Raw genomic sequence first — 20,935 nt, 5'->3', positions numbered from 1 at the left:
AATATAAGACATATTTTCAGTTGTTTCACACTTTTTTGTTAAGTATATAATTCCACATGTGTTAATTCATAGTTTTGATGCCTTCAGTGTGAATGTACAAATTTCATAGTCATGAAAATACAGAAAAATCTTTAAATGAGAAGGTGTGTCCAAACATTTGGTCTGTACTGTATATCTTCTCAGCGGGCGGGAGAAAGAAGCGCCGCTGGGTCGGGTCCTAGAACTGCCGAAGTACATAAAGTTAATAGTCAGTGTGCTGATCGCAGGCAAGGCAGGTGCTTGGGTACGGGGGACCTCGTCTGCAACGTAACAAGGGTGACTCTGCTGGTGAAGCCTTCCAAAGGAGAGGGTGAGTGTGTGGTGGTCACTCTCCACTTGGTGCCATTTCCGGACATGCACTGCTTTTCCTGTCCCCAGCTTCTGGCAATATCCCTACTGTGAGAGAGGATGGCCTTCTGTTAAGGGGTCTTTGGCCGGAGGGACGGCAAAATGATACGCAGTAAATGATCTGTCAGGGAGGCAGCCGCAGTGCAGCCCTAATCTCCGGAAGACGTCCATACACCTGGTGCGAGGAGATGGCGAGACATCAGTGGAGGTGGAGGCCAGATTGGAGCAGTTTGCTCAAAGGGCACAAAACACAACTCTAAGAAGCCAAAAGCCGGGAGGAAGCACTCAGAGGTCCTAAAATAAGTCAACAGGGTGTAGGTATGCGGCCCTAGAAATGGTGGAGGATGGGCCTTAGTGGCCTTTTAGGGATCTCTGAGGGGCCCGGGACAACCATGCCCCTCTAACTCTACTTTATAATTACCTTTTGCAGAGATCAGACTTCTTTTCGGCATCCTACTTTTGTAAATTGTGCACTATGTATCAGATACAAGGGAGCGGACAGTAATTCATACAGATGAAGCTCATTTTGTGGCATTTTGCAAGTTAGAGCAGAATTTTTGTTTCTTTTTATTAAAAAATAAAAAGGTAAAATGTGCTGATAAAAAGATGCTGATAAAAATGTGCAAAAGGAGATGTGACAACAGGAGGCAGCATTTACCTATAATCGTGGCCAGTCTGCACGCAGTACCCAGTAACAGACACTAGATGTCGCTGTTCTGACTGAAAACTTGGAGGAAGAAGCTGAGTGGAGGAGGCGTGGCCTGTGTGCAGAGCTGGTCATGTGACACGTCCTCTCCCGGAGCCGGGACCGACATTTGTGCGTGGATCTGTGAGTGCACAGCACCAAGTGAGGTGTGATCAGCGCCTGCACTGCGGACAGCGGAAAGCTCTGACCGGCGCCATCTGCAGAATGGAGCAAACACGTGGTCTATGGGCACCGAACGGGGAAAACTCCCCTCCACTTCCTCCTGTGACCGGGCCCTGCGCCCCCTGTCTGCAGCACACTGCTATAGTCCGAATATAATGAACTTTCTTGTGCCTAGATATCAAACTACAACTCCCAGCATGCCATGTAAGCCACAGGAGGCTGGGGCATGCTGGGAGTTGTAGTTGTAGGGTGAGTGCATACCTCCCACCTCGGGATATACTCGGCAGCGCCTCATGACACAATATTTAATTTACGCTAAACTCCTCCTAAACCTCACCCCACAGAAACATTACTGCTAACGAGCCCCCGGGGTTATGTGTCCCCCCCCCCCTCCATTGTGCGTCACCCCCTCTCTGTTATACGTCACACCCCCCCCCCCGCTCCATTGTACGTCACCCCCTCTCTGTTATACATCACCCCCCCGCTCCATTGTGCGTCACCCCCTCTCTGTTATACATCACCCCCCCGCTCCATTGTACGTCACCCCCTCTCTGTTATACATCACCCCCCCGCTCCATTGTACGTCACCCCCTCTCTGTTATACATCACCCCCCCGCTCCATTGTGCGTCACCCCCTCTCTGTTATACATCACCCCCCCGCTCAATTGTACGTCACCCCCTCTCTGTTATACATCACACCCCCCCGCTCCATTGTACGTCACCCCCTCTCTGTTATACATCACCCCCCCGCTCAATTGTACGTCACCCCCTCTCTGTTATACATCACACCCCCCCGCTCCATTGTACGTCACCCCCTCTCTGTTATACATCACCCCCCCGCTCCATTGTACGTCACCCCCTCTCTGTTATACATCACACCCCCCCGCTCCATTGTGCGTCACCCCCTCTCTGTTATACATCACCCCCCCGCTCCATTGTGCGTCACCCCCTCTCTGTTATACGTCACACCCCCCCCCCCGCTCCATTGTACGTCACCCCCTCTCTGTTATACATCACCCCCCCGCTCCATTGTACGTCACCCCCTCTCTGTTATACATCACACCCCCCCGCTCCATTGTGCGTCACCCCCTCTCTGTTATACATCACCCCCCCCGCTCCATTGTGCGTCACCCCCTCTCTGTTATACGTCACACCCCCCCCCGCTCCATTGTACGTCACCCCCTCTCTGTTATACATCACCCCCCCGCTCCATTGTACGTCACCCCCTCTCTGTTATACATCACCCCCCCGCTCCATTGTGCGTCACCCCCTCTCTGTTATACATCACCCCCCCGCTCCATTGTACGTCACCCCCTCTCTGTTATACATCACCCCCCCCGCTCCATTGTGCGTCACCCCCTCTCTGTTATACATCACCCCCCCGCTCCATTGTGCGTCACCCCCTCTCTGTTATACATCACCCCCCCGCTCCATTGTGCGTCACCCCCTCTCTGTTATACATCACCCCCCCGCTCCATTGTACGTCACCCCCTCTCTGTTATACATCACCCCCCCGCTCCATTGTACGTCACCCCCTCTCTGTTATACGTCACCCCCCCCGCTCCATTGTACGTCACCCCCTCTCTGTTATATGTCACCCCCCCCGCTCCATTGTACGTCACCCCCTCTCTGTTATACATCACCCCCCTGATCCATTGTGCATCACCCCCTCTCTGTTATACATCACCCCCCCGCTCCATTGTACGTCACCCCCTCTCTGTTATACATCACCCCCCCGCTCCATTGTACATTACCCCCTCTCTGTTATACATCACCCCCCCGCTCCATTGTACATCACCCCCTCTCTGTTATACATCACCCCCCCGCTCCATTGTACGTCACCCCCTCTCTGTTATACATCACCCCCCCTGCTCCATTGTGCGTCACCCCCTCTCTGTTATACATCACCCCCCCGCTCCATTGTGCGTCACCCCCTCTCTGTTATACATCACCCCCCCGCTCCATTGTACGTCACCCCCTCTCTGTTATACATCACCCCCCCTGCTCCATTGTACGTCACCCCCTCTCTGTTATACATCACCCCCCCGCTCCATTGTACGTCACCCCCTCTCTGTTATACATCACCCCCCCGATCCATTGTGCGTCACCCCCTCTCTGTTATACATCACCCCCCCCGCTCCATTGTACGTCACCCCCTCTCTGTTATACATCACCCCCCCCGCTCCATTGTACGTCACCCCCTCTCTGTTATACATCACCCCCCCGCTCCATTGTGCGTCACCCCCTCTCTGTTATACATCACCCCCCCGATCCATTGTGCATCACCCCCTCTCTGTTATACATCACCCCCCCGCTCCATTGTACGTCACCCCCTCTCTGTTATACATCACCCCCCCGCTCCATTGTACGTCACCCCCTCTTTGTTATACATCACCTCCCCGCTCCATTGTACGTCACCCCCTCTCTGTTATACATCACCCCCCCGCTCCATTGTACGTCACCCCCTCTCTGTTATACATCACACCCCCCCGCTCCATTGTACGTCACCCCCTCTCTGTTATACATCACCCCCCCGCTCCATTGTACGTCACCCCCTCTCTGTTATACATCACCCCCCTGCTCCATTGTGCGTCACCCCCTCTGTTATACATCACCCCCCCGCTCCATTGTGCGTCACCCCCTCTCTGTTATACATCACCCCCTCTCCATTGTACGTCACCCCCTCTCTGTTATACATCACCCCCCCGCTCCATTGTGCGTCACCCCCTCTCTGTTATACATCACCCCCCCGCTCCATTGTACGTCACCCCCTCTCTGTTATACATCACCCCCCCTGCTCCATTGTACGTCACCCCCTCTCTGTTATACATCACCCCCCCGCTCCATTGTACGTCACCCCCTCTCTGTTATACATCACCCCCCCCGCTCCATTGTGCGTCACCCCCTCTCTGTTATACATCACCCCCCCGCTCCATTGTACGTCACCCCCTCTCTGTTATACATCACACCCCCCCGCTCCATTGTACGTCACCCCCTCTCTGTTATACATCACCCCCCCGCTCCATTGTACGTCACCCCCTCTCTGTTATACATCACCCCCCCGCTCCATTGTGCGTCACCCCCTCTCTGTTATACATCACCCCCCCGCTCCATTGTACGTCACCCCCTCTCTGTTATACATCACACCCCCCCGCTCCATTGTACGTCACCCCCTCTCTGTTATACATCACCCCCCCGCTCCATTGTGCGTCACCCCCTCTCTGTTATACATCACACCCCCCCGCTCCATTGTACGTCACCCCCTCTCTGTTATACATCACCCCCCCGCTCCATTGTGCGTCACCCCCTCTCTGTTATACATCACCCCCCCGCTCCATTGTGCGTCACCCCCTCTCTGTTATACATCACACCCCCCCGCTCCATTGTACGTCACCCCCTCTCTGTTATACATCACCCCCCCGCTCCATTGTGCGTCACCCCCTCTCTGTTATACATCACACCCCCCCGCTCCATTGTGCGTCACCCCCTCTCTGTTATACATCACCCCCCCGCTCCATTGTACGTCACCCCCTCTCTGTTATACATCACCCCCCCGCTCCATTGTACGTCACCCCCTCTCTGTTATACATCACCCCCCCGCTCCATTGTACGTCACCCCCTCTCTGTTATACATCACCCCCCCGCTCCATTGTACGTCACCCCCTCTCTGTTATACATCACCCCCCTCTCCCCCCGCTCCATTGTACGTCACCCCCTCTCTGTTATACATCACCCCCCCGCTCCATTGTACGTCACCCCCTCTCTGTTATACATCACACACCCCCGCTCCATTGTACGTCACCCCCTCTCTGTTATACATCACCCCCCCGCTCCATTGTACGTCACCCCCTCTCTGTTATACATCACCCCCCGCTCCATTGTACGTCACCCCCTTTCCATTATACGTTACCCCGACTCCGTTATATATGTGACCCACCTCTCCGTTATACTCTTCACTCCCCCTCCATTATACGTCACAGGGCTGTGAAGTAGGAATCAGTATAAAATGGACCCACTCCGACTCCTAAAATATATAATAAATTGGGTACAGTAGTTCAATGCAGTTTGTGGGGAATATTTTTTCATAAGAATTTGGGAAAGTTATGAAATGTCCTATAAATGTCTGTCCTATTCCTGATCTAAGGGTCTAGATCAGGGGTCCTCAAACTACGGCCCGGGGGCCACATGCGGCCCGCGGAGGACTTTTATCCGGCCCGCCGGGCTGTGGGCAGAGAAGAGCGGTGTCAGTGCCCGCCCTTCTCCGCCGCTTGCTCAGAGCCCCGGCAGCCCGGTACTTACCTCTCCCCGTGCCTTCGCAGATCCACTGTCTTCCTGGTGCGCGCTCCCTGTGACGTCTCAGGTCAGAGGGTGTGGTGACGTCTTTACACCGCGCCCTCCCGAGTGCCGTCACAGGCAGCGCAGAGAGGGACAACGCCGGAGACGCTGGAGTCCAGACCTGAGCAGCGGCAGCAGGTGAGGAGGGAGGTGAGTATTGGATTTTTTTTTTTTTAATGTATGGAGGCATGGGACATAATATTAGGGGTGACATCCTGCATGTGGCATTATATGGGGGGGGGGGTGACATCCTGAATGGAGCATTATATGGGGGGGTGACATGCTGCATGGGGCATTATATGGGGGGTGACATCCAGCATGGGGCATTATGTGGGGGGGTGACATCCTGAATGGGGCATTATATGGGGGGGGTGACATGCTGCATGTGGCATTATATGGGGGGTGACATCCAGCATGGGGCATTATATGGGGGGGTGACATCCTGAATGGGGCATTATATGGGGGGGGTGACATGCTGCATGTGGCATTATATGGGGGGAGAAAGGGAAATCCTGCATGGGGCATAATAAGGAGGGAAATCCTGCATGGGGCATTATAAGGGGGAAACAGCCTGCCTATTGAGGACCTATGCTGCCTATTGGGAACATTTACCTGCCTATTGAGGACCTATGCTGCCTATTGGGGACATTTACCTGCCTATTGAGGACCTATGCTGCCTATTGAGGACCTATGCTGCCTATTGGGTACATTTACCTGCCTATTGAGGACCTATGCTGCCTATTGGGAACATTTACATGCCTATTGGGGATATTTACCTGCCTATTGAGGACCTATGCTGCCTATTGGGGACATTTACCTGCCTATTGGGGACATTTACCTGCCTATTGAGGACCTATGCTGCCTATTGGGTACATTTACCTGCCTATTGGGGACATTTACCTGCCTATTGGGAACATTTACCTACCTATTGAGGACCTATGCTGCCTATTGGGGACATTTACCTGCCTATTGAGGACCTATGCTGCCTATTGGGGACATTTACCTGCCTATTGGGGATATTTACCTGCCTATTGAGGACCTATGCTGCCTATTGGGAACATTTACATGCCTATTGGGGATATTTACCTGCCTATTGAGGACCTATGCTGCCTATTGGGGACATTTACCTGCCTATTGGGGACATTTACCTGCCTATTGAGGACCTATGCTGCCTATTGGGTACATTTACCTGCCTATTGGGGACATTTACCTGCCTATTGGGAACATTTACCTACCTATTGAGGACCTATGCTGCCTATTGGGGACATTTACCTGCCTATTGGGGACATTTACCTGCCTATTGGGAACATTTACCTACCTATTGAGGACCTATGCTGCCTATTGGGAACATTTACCTACCTATTGAGGACCTATGCTGCCTATTGGGGACATTTACCTGCCTATTGGGGATATTTACCTGCCTATTGGGGACCTATGCTGCCTATTGGGGACATTTACCTGCCTATTGGGTACAGTTACCTACCTATTGAAATACCGGTTGATTTAACTTTACTTGTTCTTCATTTTAAATATTGTGTTTGTTCCTGTATTGTTTTTTTTACTACAAAATAAGATATGTGCAGTGTGCATAGGAATTTGTTCATAGTTTTTTTTAAAAACTATATTCCGGCCCTCCAATGGTCTGAGGGACCGTGAACTGGCCCCCTGTTTAAAAAGTTTGAGGACCCCTGGTCTAGACTTTTAGCTGAGATGAATCTGTGCTACAGTAAATTTCTCTCTTCTCTTACACATGAGCCATGTATGAGGGAGTCGGAGTCGTGGAAATTGAGGAGTCGGAGGTTTGGCTTACCAGCTCCACAGCCCTGACACGTCACCCCCAACTCCTTTATACATCACCCCCCAGTCCTTTATACGTCACCCCGGCTCCGTTATACGCCATCCTCTGCTCCGTTATACGTCACCCCCCACTCCTTTTTACATCACCACCAAACTTTGTAATCTTATCAGATAAATCCGCTTCTGTCTCCTCCTTGATTAATGTTTCTATTTCAATTCAGGGGTAAAATGTGTATTTGGTGAAGAAAGATTTCCCCATTACTAAGATAGGAGATGACAGTTGGTGCTTTTACAATTCTATGGAGGGGGAGGAGCTAGCAGAACACAGACATTCTGCTGGAAGTTCCATAGAACCTTATGAGCACCAACTGATTTTTTTTCCCTATATATGTAATTGTAAAGTTTGTATTCACCGAAGACTGAGTTTACTCATGAATTGAGAATTTTGGGAATGAAAGTCCAAATCCCCCATACACATTCTTTTATTGGGTAGCAGTGGGTCACATGGGGTTTTCCTAAACCAATGACCCACTGTTACCAAGGTAGAAATTTGGGTTTGCTCACCTGGAACAGCAGCCTCAACCCCATCACTGCCTTTTGCTACCCAAACTTAACCCTTTGCAACGGGCACCCCATGGGTCAGCCGTCACTAACCCCACACTGTCCAGCAACTAAGAGAAGCCCAGACTGTTCTTGGCTGGAAAATCTCCTTAAAGTGATAGTCTGAATTACATTTTTTTTTTCCGAAAAAGCAGAGCATGTAATATATATGAAGTAATACGGATCTGCTCTTACCCCAGATGCCCCAGCGGAGCAAAGACATTCGGTTCTTCAGTCACGTGATCTATCAGGGCTGCGATTGGCTGCAGTTGTCAGGTGCCTAGAAGGGATTGTCCTTGGAAAATGTCTTGTCCCATCCCCGTCTCTCCGGTGATCTGCACTGGTCCAGGGGGGATAACGTCCAGTTCTTTGGATGCGACACTGACGACAAAACCTCCCAGTTACCAGACTGCAGTAAATCTCAGGCCTCAGCTATTAAGACATCATCAGGCCTGGTGGAGACCACCATAGCGGCCTGTGCTGAGACCACGTGGGTTAGACGCAGTGATTGTACCTTCTTTCATTATTAGATAACCTTTCTTGCTTATTTCTTTGTAAGTCGGAGAACCCCTTTAACACACAAAGTCCCTAACTACATGTAACAAGTACCAAACAGGTCAGCTAGTGTGCACCGTCATAAATTGGTGCATTAGTGAATGTCGGGCGATGTCGCCCTGCAGCATCGAGGAGTCAGAGAATCTATTTCAGGGTTTGGATGAGGATGCGGGGTCTTCACATGACCCCCTTGTGAGGTGCCCGGTGTCACCCCTTCATTATGACTTATTCTGCTCGCCGGTCTTTTGCATGGAAGATTTCTGGGAATATGTGGTACACTGATAACGCTGCAGACCCGCCAGCGGCCGTTATTAATCTCCATCCTCTGCGTCTTGTAGAATTCAACCCTGAACATCGAGATGACTTCTTGGCCACTCATCCTCCTCTTCGGAGATTCAATCACCCAGGTAAGGAGATTTTCCGCTTGCTTGCATCCGCAGTCTTCATACTGAACGTGATTTGCAGTCGCTGTAAGTGGGAGAAAGTGCTGAGATGTCGCTTCAATGTATAAACCCCGTCCTGTCCGGAGAGCGTCATTTATAATCATTACCGCTCTGCAGCCTCAACGTGTCACTATAAAGACATCGCTGGCGGATTATCTGAGCTCCCGCAGTGCACCTCTCCCTGGCAATGAAAATCTACCGCCACAGCTCTGACTTTAAACACAGACGCCCCCTTTCTATATGTCTTTGGGCCCTACTATTAGCCGGAGTAGAAAGTTTCCATTTCATTGTCTTCACACCACGGGACCCCCATTCTGTAAATCTGTGGGGTTCCCAGTGCTCAGATCCACAAAGATCTAACAGTTATCTATCCCATCGATAGGTGCCCACAACGATCTAACAGTTATCATCTATCCCGTTGATAGGTGCCCACAACGATCTAACAGTTATCATCTATCCTATTGCTAAGTGCTCACAACGATCTAACAGTTATCATCTATCCCGTTGATAGGTGCCCAGAACGATCTAACAGTTATCATCTATCCCGTTGATAGGTGCCCAGAACGATCTAACAGTTATCATCTATCCCGTTGATAGGTGCCCAGAACGATCTAACAGTTATCATCTATCCCGTTGATAGGTGCCCACAACGATCTAACAGTTATCATCTATCCCGTTGATAGGTGCCCACAACGATCTAACAGTTATCATCTATCCTATTGCTAAGTGCCCACAACGATCTAACAGTTATCATCTATCCTATTGCTAAGTGCCCACAACGATCTAACAGTTATCATCTATCCTATTGCTAAGTGCCCACAACGATCTAACAGTTATCATCTATCCTATTGCTAAGTGCCCACAACGATCTAACAGTTATCATCTATCCTATTGCTAAGTGCCCACAATGATCTAACAGTTATCATCTATCCTATTGATAGGTGCCCACAAAGATCTTAACAGTTATCATCTATCCCATTGATAGGTGCTAATACCCGATGTTTGGCAACTACAGTAGAACGGTGTGGGCAGCCGCGGTCTTCCTCCACTGGTCACAGGGGGCTTCCTAGTATGAGTTTTTACAGAGCAACTGACTGGCATACTTCACTTATGCAGATTTCTTGTTTTATATTTGTTGTACAGAAGTGCAAAATTTGCAATTCGATTTTATTAAAAAAAATTGCTCCATTTGGCTTTGACAGGCTCTTTGTTTTCCTGCACATTGCTGGCTGCTGAATGAGTTATCTGAGAATCCGTTAGTGAGCTTATTCTGATGGGAAGTTCATTTCTGATCTCTTTTGTACTGATTTATGACAATATCAAAGCAGAGCAGAACTTTAATGTGGTCATAGATCAGTCGAGAGGAGCTCAAAAAAGATAGAAGAGTTAGGGCTCATTCACATGTTTGATTTTTCCATGTACGAGAGAAATGGACTGATTATTCTGATCAGACTTTGATCAGAGTGTGGTCATCAGTTTTTCTCATATGCGGAGGAATAAAAAAAAAAAGTTTCTCCATTCTGACGGTTGTGATAATCGGACAACACTCGGATGTCATCTGAGTGTGGTCAAATTTGCTCCTGGACCCATTGACTTGCATGGCTGATTTTGATGTGAAAATGAAAAGTCGCAGACATGTGAATGGCCCCATAGACTATCACAGGTACGAGTGCTTTCTGTGAAAACCACAGATAGCACTCGTACATGAAAATCGAACATCGGAATGAGCCTTTACAAACATTCATCAGAGCTTACTGACAGATTCTTAGTTAACTCATTCTGTCTGCAGCAAAATAAAGCTTATAAAATACAAACAATGCAAAAGTCTTATTAAAACCCAATTGCAAAAAATATTTTTTTGCCCAAAATTCATGCGTTTTACCAAAAAAATTGCCTCTGGGGGTGTTCATATGTTTTAGGATTGAACCCTCAGGCAATATTAATACATTGACGTAGTCCCATAAAATTGTGCAGTCCCAGCTGTATGAAGCATATTGTCTCTTTGTTTGCAGGATATCTAAGCTATTAACACGAATCTGTAATATTCTCCTTTTTTATTTGTAGTTTGCCTTTGAAACAAATGGCTGGGGAGCAACACTGGCTAATAAGCTTGTAAGGTGAGTACAGGTTACCTAGGACATAAAGAGGGCGACTTATTCTCATGGCAGCCTATTTACCGTGCTTTCCTCTCCTGCAGCATTTACCGTATGCATCAGTTGTGCCGTTCTGAAGCCCTGTCCTCATTTTATCAAACCGGCGCAATTGATGGAAAAAGCTCAATAAATGCGACAATTTGTGACCTCATCCATATGCTGGACGGGTATATAATGCGGTTTCTCTCTTTTTGCAGAAAGTGTGATGTCCTCAACCGTGGTCTGTCGGGCTACAACACCAGGTGGGCTAAACACATCCTGCCCAAACTCATCCCTAATAGTTCCCATGCTGAGAACATTGCAGCCGTTACCATTTTCTTCGGCGCCAATGACGGTTCTGTAAAAGGTAAGTTCACTTTATGTGACATCATTGTATATGGCTTCTTATATAGGGCGCAGGCTGGGATCACGGGCTGTCGTACTGTGCCATGTGGCCGACTACCATACAGCAAAACAACAATTGTTTTGCAATGCTGGTATCGACTATTTAGTTTCTGCTAGTGAAACCCCCATTTTTATTTTTTTTTTTAAAGATACTGCATCGGTGCCCCAGCGGTGTCTACTGATTGCTGAACCCCTGTTCTAATGGCCAAGATCGGGGAAATCTCTTATCCCAGCCATTTAATTCTTTGCTCAAGAGTGACCACAGCATGATCAAAGGGGGTCTCTGGCGTTTCTTCAGGTCACCGGGTTTCCCAATAACTCGATTAGGGACTGGGGCATCTATATACCCTCACCAACTGGGGACTGTCTGTATAAGGGTATACAAACATACTGCTTTTTTTAGCTTTTTATTCCGCATGAAAAACTGAGTGTTAGCAGGAAAAATTCTGCGTACATTGCATGCGTTTTTCATTTTTTTTTATGCGATTATTTTAAGCATTCGGGTGATTTTGCTGCTACTGTAAAACTCTGCGTTTGTTCTGAATGAAAAAATGCAGTAATAACGCTACGCGTGGATAAACCTTAACTGTTAATCTAATACCACCCTGTCTCACAATGACACTAATTATAATCTAGAGCACAAAATATGGTAATACCTGATGCGATGTATTTACGGATTCTACATAATCCGTGATCAAAGATGAAATATAATAATAGTATAAAAAAAAAAACGCAAAAAGTATAAAATAACTTTTTCCCCAATCATTACATAAAAAAGCCCCAAAATCCTGAACTTAGGTAGGTGTCTATATGACCGTAATAACCTATAGAATTATTTTGAAGTGTTGATCTCCTCATCTCTCATCAGGAGCACGCTGCTCCCCAGCCTCTACTTCCTGCCTGCCGGGGCGCGCCGTGCTCCTGATGATTGACAGTTCAGACCAGTGGCAGGGTCATACTGCTGACCCAAAATGTGTGATTGCTGATTCTGCAACCAATGGCAGCATTGGAAGAGCGCAGAGAAACGGAACCTGGCCAGATCCATCAGCAAGCGCAAGCTCCTTGCTTAGAAGACGGGCCACCTCTCATAGGCTGCAGCAGTGGCCGGTAACTTAGGTAGCAAATTAAATACCCATGTGTCTGGTTCTCCCTATTTGCTTCAAGGAGAGTTACTCAAATATCCAAAAATGATTAGTGCGGGAATGGTCAACCTCCACCATTGTCCAATGTTTTCACATTATGCGTCCAATTTTGTCCGACTTTACTGATAATCCCCAAAAATGTCTCTTCTGTTCTGCTCCATTCTCCTCTACTCTCTGTTATTCATCTCTCCAGACTCTGCCTGCAAAACGTCCTTCACAAGTAATGAGGACGCCCCTTGCTGGGAACATCGCTCCACCGCTCAGCGCCATGCCGGCAATAATACACAATTACTTTTCATTTTCTTTTCTTTTACTTCCATTTACTTAGAAGAAAACCCTCAGCAGCATGTCCCTCTAGAAGAATACACCGAGAATCTGAGAAGCATGATCCAGTATTTGATGAGCGTCAGTATCAAGCAGGAGAAGATCGTTTTGATTACGCCGCCACCTATTCATGAACCGTCTTGGGAGAAGCAGTGCTTCGCGAAAGGTACTAGCGTCAAGATGAGACCGCTGAGCGCCATCAATCCTCCTTCACGCTTCTTAAAGTAGGCTCTCCATCTAATTTACATGGCAGCCTGATTGCTGCCATGCTGCTTCCCCGGCTCCGTTAGTCACATAGGAAAAGATGCAAGCAGCCGTGTATGTATCGCAGAGGTTCCAAACTTTTGGGACAGTTGCAAAGTTATGGCTGAGTTCACATGTGCATATAAAAAAAATCCACCAATTTTCATCCAGAAAAAAAAAATGGATGATTTTTCATGGGTTTGTTCTTATACATCAGCTGTGATTAAAATTTACAACCTCAATGTAATTAATGGAAACGTAGCCGTAAAAATCATTCTACATGGATGATCCTTAGGGATCCAATTTTTTTGTGCACCCGTAGATTTGAATGGGCGCATCTGATCCAAACTACCAAAGAGAATGGCGCATTTTAGCGCAGAATAGCTGACATTTTTCGGTTTGTGTGCAAAAACTGTCATCTGAGCAGCCCTATAGAAGAACGTTGGTCTCACCCTAACCCTAATACCAGATGCGTACAGGTTACATAGATTTACCCTCGCTGATATCTCTGTCCATTCATTAATTTTAAAGGTTCCAAGCTAAATCGTCTGAACTCTGTGACCGGGGCCTATGCCAAGGCCTGTGCTCAAGTTGGCAATGAATACGGGGCAGATGTTGTGGATTTGTGGACACTGATGCAGGATGGGGGCTCGGTAAGAGGAATCGGGACCTTATTAATATCGCATGTGACAATATTATAATTAATAATTATAAATATATAGAAAATAAATATTATATTTATAAATATTATATTATAATGTTATAACATTATATTTATAAATAAATAAATATTAAATAAATTAAAAAAATATATATTGTAATACTATACATATATAATAAGATTATATATACACACACTACAGTACTATAATATACACACACATATACAGTATTTTTCGGACTATAAGACGCACCGGACCATAAGACACACTCCAAATTTTGGGGTGGAATATGGGAAAAAATATATTTTTTATAAGATGGGGGTCCGTCTTATAGTCTGAATAGGTATCTTACCTGGGGGGCGGTGGAGCGAGGGTCACAGGAGGCAGGGTCCTTCAGGAAGCCGGTGTTCCAACAGCAAGGAGTTGCGGTGGTGGTGGAGCAGGATGACAGGGCCCTCCGTTCCCACCCTCAGGAACCTGGCGGCTGCAGCAAAGGAGGTGAGATGGCTGAGGCCCAGTGTCTGGCTGGGGGCCGGTGAGTGGCGCGGCAGAGCGGCGTGCGCGGCCATCTTCCTGAAGCTGTGATCTACAGTAAAGTGGCCACCCGAGCTACCAGTCTGCGCATTTGCCGCCATTTTCCTGTAGATCACAGCTTCAGGAAGATGGCCGCGCACGCCGCTCTGCCACGCCGCTCACTGGCCCCCAGCCAGACACCAGCCCGCAGCATGTCACCTCTTCTGCCGCCGCTGGGTTCCTGAAGGAGGGAGGGAACGGAGGGCCCTGTGATCCCGCTGCACCACCACCGCAACTATCAGGTAAGCTCTGCGTTCGGACCAAAAGACGCACCCCCCATTTTGCTCCCAAATTTGGAGGGAAAAAAGTGCGTCTTATGGTCCGAAAAATACGATATATATATATACATACATATACATACAGTACAGACCAAAAGTTTGGACACACCTCATTTAAAGATTTTTCTGACTATGAAAATTGTACATTCACACTGAAGGCATCAAAACTATGAATTAACACATGTGGAATTATATACTTAACAAAAGAGTGTGAAACAACTGAAAATATGTCTTATATTCTAGGATCTTCAAAGTAGCCACCTTTTGCTTTGATGACTGCTTTGCACACTCTTGGCATTCTCTTGATGTGCTTCAAGAGGTAGTCACCGGAAATGGTTTTCACTTCACAGGTGTGCCCTGTCAGGTTTAATAAGTGGGATTTCTTGCCTTATAAATGGGGTTGGGACCATCAGTTGTGTTTTGCTGAAGTCAGGTGGATACACAGCTGATAGTCCTACTGAATAGACTGTTAGAATTATAGAATTTTCTTGTATTATGGCAAGAAAAAAGCAGCTACGTAAAAAAAAAACGAGTGGCCATGATTACTTTAAGAAATGAAGGTCAGTCAGTGCGAAAAATTGGGAAAACTTTGAAAGTGTCCCCAAGTGCAGTTGCAAAAACCATCAAGCGCTACAAAGAAACTGGCTCACATGAGGACCGCCCCTGGAAAGGAAGACCAAGAGTCACCTCTGCTTCTGAGGATAAGTTTATCCGAGTCACCAGCCTCAGAAATTGTAGGTTAACAGCAGCTCAGATTAGAGACCAGGTCAATGCCACACAGAGTTCTAGCAGCAGACACATCTCTACAACAACTGTTAAGAGGAGACTTTGTGCAGCAGGCCTTCATGGTAAAATAGCTGCTAGGAAACCACTGCTAAGGACAGGCAACAAGCAGAAGAGACTTGTTTGGGCTAAAGAACACAAGGAATGGACATTAGACCAGTGGAAATCTGTGCTTTGGTCTGATGAGTCCAAATTTGAGATCTTTGGTTCCAACCCCCATGTCTTTGTGCGACGCAGAAAAGGTGAACGGATGGACTCTACATGCCTGGAGGAGGAGGTGTGATGGTGTGGGGGTGCTTTGCTGGTGACACTGTTGGGGATTTATTCAAAATTGAAGGAATACTGAACCAGCATGGCTACCACAGCATCTTGCAGCGGCATGCTATTCCATCCGGTTTGCGTTTAGTTGGACCATCATTTATTTTTCAACAGGATAATGACCCCAAACACACCTCCAGGCTGTGTAAGGGCTATTTGACCAAGAAGGAGAGTGATGGGGTGCTACGCCAGATGACCTGGCCTCCACAGTCACCAGACCTGAACCCAATCGAGATGGTTTGGGGTGAGCTGGACCGCAGAGTGAAGGCAAAAGGGCCAACAAGTGCTAAGCATCGCTGGGAACTCCTTCAAGATTGTTGGAAGACCATTTCCGGTGACTACCTCTTGAAGCTCATCAAGAGAATGCCAAGAGTGTGCAAAGCAGTCATCAAAGCAAAAGGTGGCTACTTTGAAGAACCTAGAATATAAGACATATTTTCAGTTGTTTCACACTTTTTTGTTAAGTATATAATTCCACATGTGTTAATTCATAGTTTTGATGCCTTCAGTGTGAATGTACAATTTTCATAGTCATGAAAATACAGAAAAATCTTTAAATGAGAAGGTGTGTCCAAACTTTTGGTCTGTACTGTATATATAGATATAGATATATATCAAAAGAATGCAGCAGCACTCCATATGGCCAAGATGCCTCTTAACAATGAAAATATTAGATCTATACTGTTTTGCTCAGCAACAAGTACTTACAAAAAACGAAGGTTTTTAGCGCATAAATTGACCAATTCATGTGTGCCCATTAACCACGACGAGGTAACCTCCCCCTGATGGGTAACTACTCTGCCTTCCATGCCACTTTTGGGCAACAAGCCTACAACTAAAAGGCACATGCTGGCTGTATAACACAGGCGGCACCCGTCCTGTATGAAGCGAGCGCAGTCAGACACATACACCTACATGAGGCAGATGCCATACATATACAGTGCTTGTTGGAAAAGGGTTAATGAGAATTCAAAGATTATACCACCATCTAGTGGCTGAAAAACAGTAACGCATTAGGGTGAATTCATGTGGCCGCTGTATCAGGCTCCTGCGAATCGTTTTCCTCAACTCTAATGTTGAGTTTTATATAAAATAAATGTTAATTAAATGGGAATCTGAAGATTTGTGAAACCCAACAGGACATTCTTATCATCTGGCAGCAGAACGGAAGGTTTTCTCATTATACAACTATAAGAAGGGGTTTATATGGACTTTGATTTCTGGGGTAGCCGACGTGAAATCCTCGTACATATCTGTCACTTGTAGCCTGTTTATTCTGTTGTGTTGATTTCAGGATTACACGCTGTACCTGTCTGATGGGCTCCATTTATCAGATGAAGGCAACCAGTTCCTGGAGTCCAAATTATGGCCCCTCTTGGAGAAGAAGCTGGGGGCCCTTCCTTTTATATTCCCTTATTGGAACGACGTAGACAACAGTAATCCAGAATCCTCGCTTTTTCCAAAGCTGTGCTGAAAAGAAAGAATAATGATCCACTGCTCTAGGTTATACCCTAAAATCAGGAATATGGGGTTGCCCAACATAAGTGTCGACAGGATCCCCCCATATGACTTTGCACCTTTCTTCTCCAGATCTCTTAGGTTACATTGCTGCTCCTGTATCTGATCCCATTACCCTGCAAGGAGCGGAGGGACAATCCATAGTGACTGACAGGCGGAGGCTTAGAGAAAGAAAACAATAAATCCGACACCTTAATGCCTGAAGGTTCTGTGTAATATATATCTATAGCTCAGGCCTCATGCAGACCTGTCCGTTTTTCACATCAGTGTTTTTCATGGATACGACATGTGGCCATTATAATCTATGAAACTGTTTACATGTCTGTATTTTTTTTGGCGACGGTCAATAGTACAAATAAAAAATGGACAAAGTCAATGGGTCCATGAAAATCACAGCCCGCATCTTTTCAAGCATATGACAGCTGATCTGATCAGCTGATCAGCGCCTCTAACAGCCCTGGGTGGAATCGCTATTGAAGCAATTAAAAATTTTTTTTAAAAAAAATATATAAAAGTTCAAATCACCCCCATTTTGCCCAAATCAGAATAAAACAACAACAAAAAAATACACATATTTGGAATCGCCCAATGAAATGCAATAACGGGCGATCAAAACATTGTATCTACTGGTATCATATTAAAATGGTATCAATAAAAACATCAGATCAGCGCGCAAGAAATAAGCCCTCACCCGGCCCTAGATCCCGAAGTATAGAGACACTACGGGTCTCGAAACATGGCGCCATTTTTTTTTTTTTTTTTTTATTTATTTATTTTTTTTTTTAAACTTTGATTTTTTTTTCACCACTTAAATAAAAAGAACTTATACATGTTTGGTATCTAAGAACTCGTAATGACCTGGAGAATCATAATGGCAGATCAGTTTTAGCATTTAGTGAACATGGTAAAAAAAACCAATTGTGGAATTGCACTTTTTTTTGCAATTTCACTGCACTTGGAATTTTTTCCCCCGTTTTCCAGTACAAACTTCACGGAGTATGAATACTTTCAGCATTACCATGTAATCTGAGAGCAGTGTGATGTCGGGTCAGAGACTGTGATTCCAGTGATGTTCACTTGCTGGTCTGCATGCTGTAATTTTGATAAAATCACAGTTTTCTCTGCTGCGGATCTAGCAGAGCCCTGTATAACCCCGCCCACACCAATGATTGGCTTCTTTCTGTGAACACTGCATACGTAAAAAGCTTCTAATCAGTGATGGGGGCAGGGTTACACCGAGCAGTTGACCAGGAGGCACAAGACACCTAGTCCTGTAGTAATAATCTCCTGCTGATAAATCACTGATTGTATTGAAACAGCAACACACAGCCTAGTGAGTGACACATTGCTGGATTCAAGGTCTCAGCCTCTTTATTATGCTGCTCTCAGATTACATAACAAAAACTCTAAAGTGCTCTACTGGTTTCCCTCTAATTTGATTTTCTGTAATCAATTTAATCCAAACTGGATTCAATTTTCAGCCTAAGGGGAATGTAAACTTAAAGAAGCTATATGAAGTGTAAAATAAGTGACCTAGGAAGATATTCCATTTTAGTAATAAGTTAGATTAGGGGTTTAGAACAAGGCATCATATCTATTCCTGACAGGGACAGAAAAGTGGCTGAGGTGCACAACTAACATCGCGTTTCGGGAGCTTGTTTTCTCCAGACATCTACAAAACCTCTCTCATGTATCAAACGGCTAAATGGCGTATAAACCTCCCCCATCAGTCCACACTTTAATCTGGAATTTTATCCACCTGTTTATCAATGACATTATTAAAACTACCCATAAAGTATTAACCGTCGGCAATCCAGCATGATTTTTCGGAACCTAGTATTTTGAAATAAGAATAAGGAGAAGGCACATAGATCACAATTATAGACGCAAAGTGCGCTAGTGTACAACGCACCCCAACACAACAACACTCACAATCCCTGAAAGTCAAATGGAAAGGAATATGTCTATGGATAAAGAGACTCGCCCCTCTAGAGTAGCCGAAATAATATGAGTGGAAAGCCACGTCTCTTGAACTAGATAAAGTGATTCCTGGGTTAAGTGTGGCTTCTGGAGACTTATCACCCGTGGAATTTATTTTTTAAGGTACTCAAAAATAGCATGCCATTTGGTGATCTCCCCAACTCCCAGACAAAAACTTCACCAGAGTCCCCTTAGCTTCTAGTTTATCATAAATTGATCACTTAGAGGCCCCCTCCACCAATGAACATCACTCCCCAAAATGAGTTGCATAACTCTCCCTCGCCCTCAACACCACCCACAACTTTGTAACCCAACAGAAGAACATCAATAAACTTTTCATTATACGCAAAGGGGCCCTGACCAAAGTCTTTCTGTGGACCAGCTGGGACAATGAAAGGTATCTTCAAGGGGTAGACTCGGATATAAGAGGGCCCCTGTGCAAGAAAGGATTATGGTTTGCTGCTTTGAAGGTATAAGTGGCCTCCTTACCTCTTGGGCCCCGTGGGTATTACCAGATAAGCCCCTCTGAGAATGTTCATGTGACAAAGAGGCCCACCACAAAATAACAGTGTCAATGAATTCTGGTGTATCCGTTATACTCCTCCTCTCCCCATCATCCCCAAACAAGTATAATACAGTGAAGAGATAAAGGCTACGAGAAACATTGCGCCACAAAGGCAAGAATTGGCTTGATGGGTGACTCACATGGGAGTTGCCACCGCTTGTCAAAGTTGCTGGTCATACCAATCCAACCACCTAAGTGCCTTGGGGGTCTCGAAGAATGAAGGGGACACCAGTGCCACCACTCTGAGTTAGGCAAGATAAATAATTGAGTACTGAACACCACTTGCTCCCAGCCTTTTATGTCCAGAAATAGGGACTGCTTACGTTGGACTTCTCTGAGTAATCTGGGAAGAATATACGTTGCCCATTTAGCATGATATTTTGGCATTCTTCACCTTTCTCAAAATGTCTTGCGGGTTGTCCCACTGGTTAAGGCCTCATAGTGACGCTATGTGCTCGGTCTACAGGGAATAATGGGGTAAGAACTTCTTTCCAAAACAGGTGAATCAGCCAAGAGGTGACCTCTTTCGATCCTTTCAGGCTCTCCGACCAGACTGATATCATTCAGTCTGTTTTAGCTCATAGTGTCCTTACTGCTTGCGATTGCGCCTGTACATCTCTGGGTATTGGAGGAATGTTGCCCCCTAACTCGATTTCTCTGTCCTCCACCGCACTGTAGTGCGTTCTGCCACCTTTTGTAAATCTTACCGTCTATTGGATATAGACTCCTGTACATGACCAACATGGCCAGTCAGAGTAAGGCTATGTGCCCACGTTGCAGAAATGAAGCAGAAAATTTCTGCTTCATTTCTGCATGTCCTTCCCCGGAAAAACGCTTGCGTAATTTGACAAGCGTTTTTCACGCGTTTATGATGCGTTTGGGACATGCGGAATTGCCTTGCGTTTTTTATTGCATTGACAAGGCAATTCCGCATGCGTAAACGCAAAATTAATGGACATGCTGCGGATTTTTGAGCGCATCAAAAGCGCTGCGGAAAAATCTGCAGCATGGGCATTGAAATTGTGGA

At 46.4% G+C, this 20,935-nt stretch overlaps 1 protein-coding gene across 1 annotated transcript; it reads left to right on the top strand.

Moving 5' to 3' along the window:
• Window positions 1-1,097: 1,097 nt before the first annotated feature.
• IAH1 (isoamyl acetate hydrolyzing esterase 1 (putative)) lies at window positions 1,098-19,328 on the top strand. The gene is made up of 7 exons (XM_073674176.1): window positions 1,098-1,216; window positions 8,881-8,949; window positions 11,050-11,102; window positions 11,336-11,484; window positions 12,993-13,154; window positions 13,763-13,884; window positions 17,140-19,328. Exons 2-7 carry the CDS (start codon window positions 8,902-8,904, stop codon window positions 17,317-17,319), a joined length of 714 nt encoding a protein of 237 aa, XP_073530277.1. The 5' UTR covers window positions 1,098-1,216; window positions 8,881-8,901; the 3' UTR covers window positions 17,320-19,328.
• Window positions 19,329-20,935: the final 1,607 nt, after the last annotated feature.

The sequence above is a fragment of the Phyllobates terribilis genome, unplaced genomic scaffold (assembly GCF_046119375.1).
Source record: "Phyllobates terribilis strain yellow unplaced genomic scaffold, ASM4611937v1 Scaffold_3__8_contigs__length_932513732, whole genome shotgun sequence".
NCBI classification, from domain to species: Eukaryota; Metazoa; Chordata; class Amphibia; order Anura; family Dendrobatidae; genus Phyllobates; species Phyllobates terribilis.
Note: the sequence above shows the minus strand (reverse complement) of the source record. Positions and strands in the feature narration are given on the sequence as shown.

Bases quoted from the DNA above. Each gene is read 5' to 3' on its own strand.
- IAH1 (XM_073674176.1), top strand. From the start codon at position 8,902: ATGACTTCTTGGCCACTCATCCTCCTCTTCGGAGATTCAATCACCCAG. The intron at 11,103-11,335 runs GTGAGTACAGGT...CTCTTTTTGCAG, and splicing joins CTGGCTAATAAGCTTGTAAG to AAAGTGTGATGTCCTCAACC. The intron at 13,885-17,139 runs GTAAGAGGAATC...TGTTGATTTCAG, and splicing joins TGATGCAGGATGGGGGCTCG to GATTACACGCTGTACCTGTC.